Source organism: Sinocyclocheilus anshuiensis, unplaced genomic scaffold (genome assembly GCF_001515605.1).
Source record: "Sinocyclocheilus anshuiensis isolate Anshui unplaced genomic scaffold, SAMN03320099.WGS_v1.1 scaffold88, whole genome shotgun sequence".
Taxonomy (NCBI): domain Eukaryota; kingdom Metazoa; phylum Chordata; class Actinopteri; order Cypriniformes; family Cyprinidae; genus Sinocyclocheilus; species Sinocyclocheilus anshuiensis.
The window spans coordinates 867,592-872,777 of record NW_015555728.1 but is presented as its reverse complement, the minus strand read 5'-3'; the positions used below and the strand labels follow the sequence as shown (position 1 = coordinate 872,777).

Here is a 5,186-nt window from a genome sequence, read left to right as displayed (position 1 = left end):
GCTGATTCAGAAGCGCCAGATTGTCATAGCAAAGTCAGAATTACCTCCTCTCCTAGGTTCACGAAACGGTCGTCCATAAAATGCATTGCTGTTCTGTTGTAAGTAATCTTAAAGATTCCTAAATGCATCTACTTTCGGAAGGCCAAATAAAGTGCTTTTGCTTTCGCCTAGAAACACACAGCGTCTCCCTGACATGGCTGCTTCAACACTAACCGCGGTTACTGAAACCACGCCTTCTTTCTTTGCGTGAACATTTGGGCGGCATTATGCAAATATTTCCACATAGTGAGGTAGATATGTGGGGGCGTGTTAGAACGAGCCATTATAGGGGGGTGTGGCAGAGTCTTAACTTTGATAAAGAATATCTCTTTGGTTTTGAGACTTTAGTCTTTGCAACTTCAGGGGTCTTATCTATGCACAATCAGCTTGTAACACTCCAAAGAGAAAGGAAAACTTGAAATCGCATCATATGACCCCTTTAAGACTTGCTATTTACATTAAAATATATTATGTATATTTAAATTTTTCTTACGTGGTGGAATTGAAATTTTTGCAGCTATCTGTCAGTATGTGGTCTTTGTTTTTTTTACTCTGTAGGATGTTTTCTGCTCTGAAACGTATATAGAATGTTTTTATAGTTCTTTTTGGAGAACTTTATTTCACATTATAAGACTCCTTTATTATCTACAAAGTGGATGTGGGCCCAGCACAAGGAAAATGAAGAGAAACACACCTTAAAACTAGTGGTGATGGAAGCAAACTTGTTGTCTGCTGTCTCAGGATTTCCAATGAGGTAATCCCAACTAGTAAATGTCTTCCAACTGAAATTAAAGCTGGTGTCATCTCCGCCACCTTCTTCATTGGCATTGCGGGCCATACTGTTGGGTAAGAGTGAGAAAATCAGTAAAGAAATGTTTTGTCTGTGGACTAAGTGGTAGAAAGGTACTTCTAGACACTCAATAAAGGTTTCTGATATGGACTGTCATCACTCACGTCCTGATTACCACCATGTAGCTATATGCCACTGTACCCACTCCCACCAGGAAGTAGGACAGGGGCAAGCGGAATTTGAGCCACCCAATGGCCCGCTGGCTATTGTAGTAGCCATAGAAGAGGACAGAGTACTTAGCATAGCCCTGAAAAAGACAAAAACATGTTTTGGACTAGGATGCAACGTAAATTGTGCGTGGTACCGTACTGTTCAAAAGTTGGAGTCGGTAAGCTTTTGTAATGTCTTTGAAAGAAGTCTCTTTTGCTCACCATAGCTGCATTTATTTCATCAAAAATACAGTAAAAACAGTAATATTGTGAAATATTATCGCAATTTAATATAAATGTTTTCTATTTTAATATATTTTAAATTTTAATTTATTTCTGTGTTGGCAAAGCTGATGCTTTAATGTCACTTTTGATCAATTTAATGCATCCTTGCTGACTAAAAGAATATATTTCTTTCAAATAAAAAATCTTACTGACCACAAACTTTTGAACGGTAGGCATAATCATATAGACTTACCCCAAAATCCCATAAGATTGCAAAATTCATAGCACTGGCCTCTTCCTCTCTGGGCACTGTCTTCCTGGGTATACTACCATATGGTTTCCCCATAAGAGCCTGGAAGGTGAATGAGAATGTGACAGGTTATATTTCATGAAATAACTTTTCATGTTGTCTTTGTTACTAATATGTAATTTTTAACTTTGAAGGACTGAATATGTTTCTCACCTCTGGAACCATTACTAGCCCAAACGTCAGTCCAAATAAAATCATATTGATGCCATACATCCACCTCAGAAATATAAAGTAAGAGGCAACTGATGAACCAAAATGACCTATAAGAAGATAAAATAGAGTTTGTTTAGAGATGAGGGAAAAAACAGCAGGAGAGAGAAGGAAGCTCAAACTGAGAAGTGTCACACTTTCTATTTCCTTTATCTTCATCTCCCATGGGATGCAGGCAGTCTTGAAGTTCTCAAAGTCACGTTGAAACTTCATCCATTTCTGACAATTAGAGTAATAAAGAAAACTAATGATGACTCTAAAGCTGTAGAAGGATATATTCAGTTCTATCAATTTAATAATGATCATCTCCTCACCTTCATGATCATGACCTTGTAGGCGTAGAGTTTCCTGCCTTTGCCTTTTCCCAGAGCCCCTTCATATTTCTCCACAAACTCCTGTGACTCCCTGAGACAGAACACAACTCGCTGGCATTATGAAAGCTGGTGTACACATGTGCTAAAACAGCAGTGACGGGACGCACCTAAGGACAACTAGTTTTTTCTTCATGGGCCAGGGTTTTCCTCTCATTGTGGCGATTAGCTTTTTCCTTTCATCCACTGCTTCTTTTAACTTTTCCAGCTCCTCTGGGGTCAGAGAACCCAAAACTCCCACTGCCTGATTGTCCTTTGACTCGGGGGCAGAGTCCGATTCAGATTTGGACTCAGATTCTGAGCTAGGAGGGAGAAATAAATGCAGTTATGTTGAGTGGGATTCAAATATCTGAGACCACAAATGGGATTGCTTCTGCTTTGTATTTTTCCAATTTAATATAACATTTCCATTACAAATTATATTAATAGCAACACAATTTGAGAGAAAAGCTGAAATGAAAAATTCCTGAAAAATGTTGAATTTACTCTATATTGATTTAATGCAAAATGTTTTAATAATAAAATAAGATTAAAACATGAATATTAAATAATGTTCCTTATTTAACGTCATTTAAAAAAATCCAACAAGCTAAACATATTTAGATAAACTTATTTAAACACACTTTCCAGGTTTTATTGTTTTAAAAAAACTGATTTTTTTAATGTGATTTCAAACTTTTAGACTCCATCTAGTCCATAATATTGTAATGAGTGGTAAAAGAATACAAACTTACGTAGTCTCTGGCTTCTTTCTTTTCTTTTTCTTTTCCTTCAGTGGCATGTCATGACAATCTTTCTGTTTTGTCTTTCCAGAATTTGCATTGTCCTCCTCATTTTTAACATGCTTCTTTCTCTTTTTCTTCACATCTTTTTCCTTCTCATCATCACGTCTCAGTGTCTTGGTTCTTTCATTTTTAATGTTCTTTTTCTCTTTATTGGATTCTTCCTCAGCCTCCTCTTCATCTGCATTCTTTCTTCTTTGCCTTTTTTCATGTTTCTCACCCTCTTTCCTTGCTGTTTTGTGGCGTTTCTCATGTTTCTTCTCTGCTCTTTTAGTGTCCACCTCAGTTGTTCTCTTCTCTGAAGCTCTTCTCCTGCTCACTTCACCATTTCTCTCTCTTCTCCGTTTGCCATCTCGCGTTGTCTGCTTCTCCTGACCTCCCTGAGAGTTTTCCTCCACTTCCACGTAGTAAAGGCTGAATTCATTATCCTTCCCTACAAAAAAAAATGTTTTTAGATAGATTAACATACAGTACAAAATAAAAACACATATTAAAAATGCATGCAGAAAGTCAATCTTCCTACCTACATCCACCTCAATGCTCACTGTAAAAGGCAAACAAAACAAGACATTGGTAAGAAGACATTGTTAAGACCTGAAAGGTCAGACATGCAAGGCTCCCAGCAGCTGTTTAGCGTCTTTTGTATTGTTTGTGACCAGAGTGTAACCAGACCGGTAAGTGCTGACCGGATCATTACATGCTTATAGTTGTGTTGTACAATAGACACAATGATGCTTTTCATCGTCAGTGTCAGTGTCCTCTCACAGGGGTCAAAGGGCAATAGATCGAAAGTAATGTTCATAAGTTCACATACACACATTTTAGCTGCATGACCACCCTGGCATTCAGCACAGCTGAAATATGAATAAGTCAATAGTTTTGTATCAAAATGAAATTACCTAGAAAATTATCATTCATATTCAGGCATTAAATATAAATTGCCTTTCAAGTGAATAAACCATTCAAACAATTTTATCAGAATCAAAAATCATCAGATTTTTAAATATTGAGGCAGACTGTGGAATGTAAAAGTACAGTTGTCTTTGCTAATCTAGCGGCTAATCTAAATAATATTATTATTTTATTTTTATTAATAATATTATTATTAATAATAAATTGCGATTCATTTCTAATGATAAAAAAATCAGTTGTCAGTCATGTGAATAAAGTATGATAAACACACATAGAAATACACATAGAAAGTAATAATCATCTTTACCGTCACTTTCAGATGCGATGAGTTTATGCCGTGGCATCCTCCTCCCAAGTGGACTTCACTCTGTGCATGTGGATGACATCACGTGTGTGTGAGTCCATGCATACGTGAGTGTGTGTGCGATGATGTTGTAGCAGTGGACCATGCCCTGACTGAACAGAACCTGGCGGGTGATGAGTACCGTGCATGAAGAGTTCACGTTTTACTAGCATTCAGCGACCTTGCCCAGGAACAATAACCAGTCGAAACGCTAGAGCCTCTCAATTTCACCCCTTTGAATTATTCAACAGAATTATGACTCTCTTTTTTTTTTTTCAAAAAGAAAGGGGGTCACACAGTAGGCTACCAAGCCAAAATAGAGGATGATGGTCTAATGACTGACTATAGAAAGCGCAAAGAGGGAGATAACAGATGATGAGTGCCGCAGGGTAACCAGGGTCATTGTGAGCAGTGCTTTCACTTATAGTGCAAAAGTTACTCTAAAAACAATAAAAAGCTTGATTTCGCAGGAAATGTTACAATCATTATAAAATCATAGCGTTCAGATGCTAAAGGAATGACATTCGTGTAGAAAATAAGATTTTAGATATTAAGATTGTAAAAGAATACATACATAAAATACTAAATGACATGCTAAACTACTACAGAGCAATGCAGTGTCACTGCAGTTTATCTAACCGTGTACAGTATCTGGCACATTAGAGCCAAAGCTGCTATACAATAAAGACTTAAAGCAGAAAGTCTGGAAGTGTCTCCGGAGAAATTAATAGGAAGATAAATTTTACTCGTATATGCCTGAGGTGCCCTGCAGGATTGTGCTCCACAGAACGGAAGAAGCATAGAAGTAGAGATATTAGATGTATGGGAAAGGAGACATTGGGTTCTATAAATAGATCTTGATATGGTTGCCGTATTTATAGATAACTGAATCTTATTAAGCTTGTCTATATTTGTCATTATGGTTCTAAATGATCCCAACAACATTTAATTATAGGAATTTGATAACAGTAGGCTATAGCATGGCGCTATAACAC

At 37.1% G+C, this 5,186-nt stretch overlaps 1 protein-coding gene across 1 annotated transcript in view; it reads right to left on the bottom strand.

The window, feature by feature from the left end:
* The window catches only part of tmc1 (transmembrane channel-like 1), a 10,646-nt gene extending 6,282 nt beyond the window's left edge, over positions 1-4,364 (bottom strand). The window contains 11 exon segments of the mRNA XM_016466016.1: positions 734-878; positions 994-1,136; positions 1,517-1,615; positions 1,727-1,833; positions 1,921-2,002; positions 2,098-2,188; positions 2,265-2,456; positions 2,889-3,369; positions 3,460-3,480; positions 4,156-4,321; positions 4,323-4,364. Of these exon segments, the coding sequence (XP_016321502.1) occupies positions 734-878; positions 994-1,136; positions 1,517-1,615; positions 1,727-1,833; positions 1,921-2,002; positions 2,098-2,188; positions 2,265-2,456; positions 2,889-3,369; positions 3,460-3,480; positions 4,156-4,321; positions 4,323-4,364 (1,569 nt within the window).
* Positions 4,365-5,186: the final 822 nt, after the last annotated feature.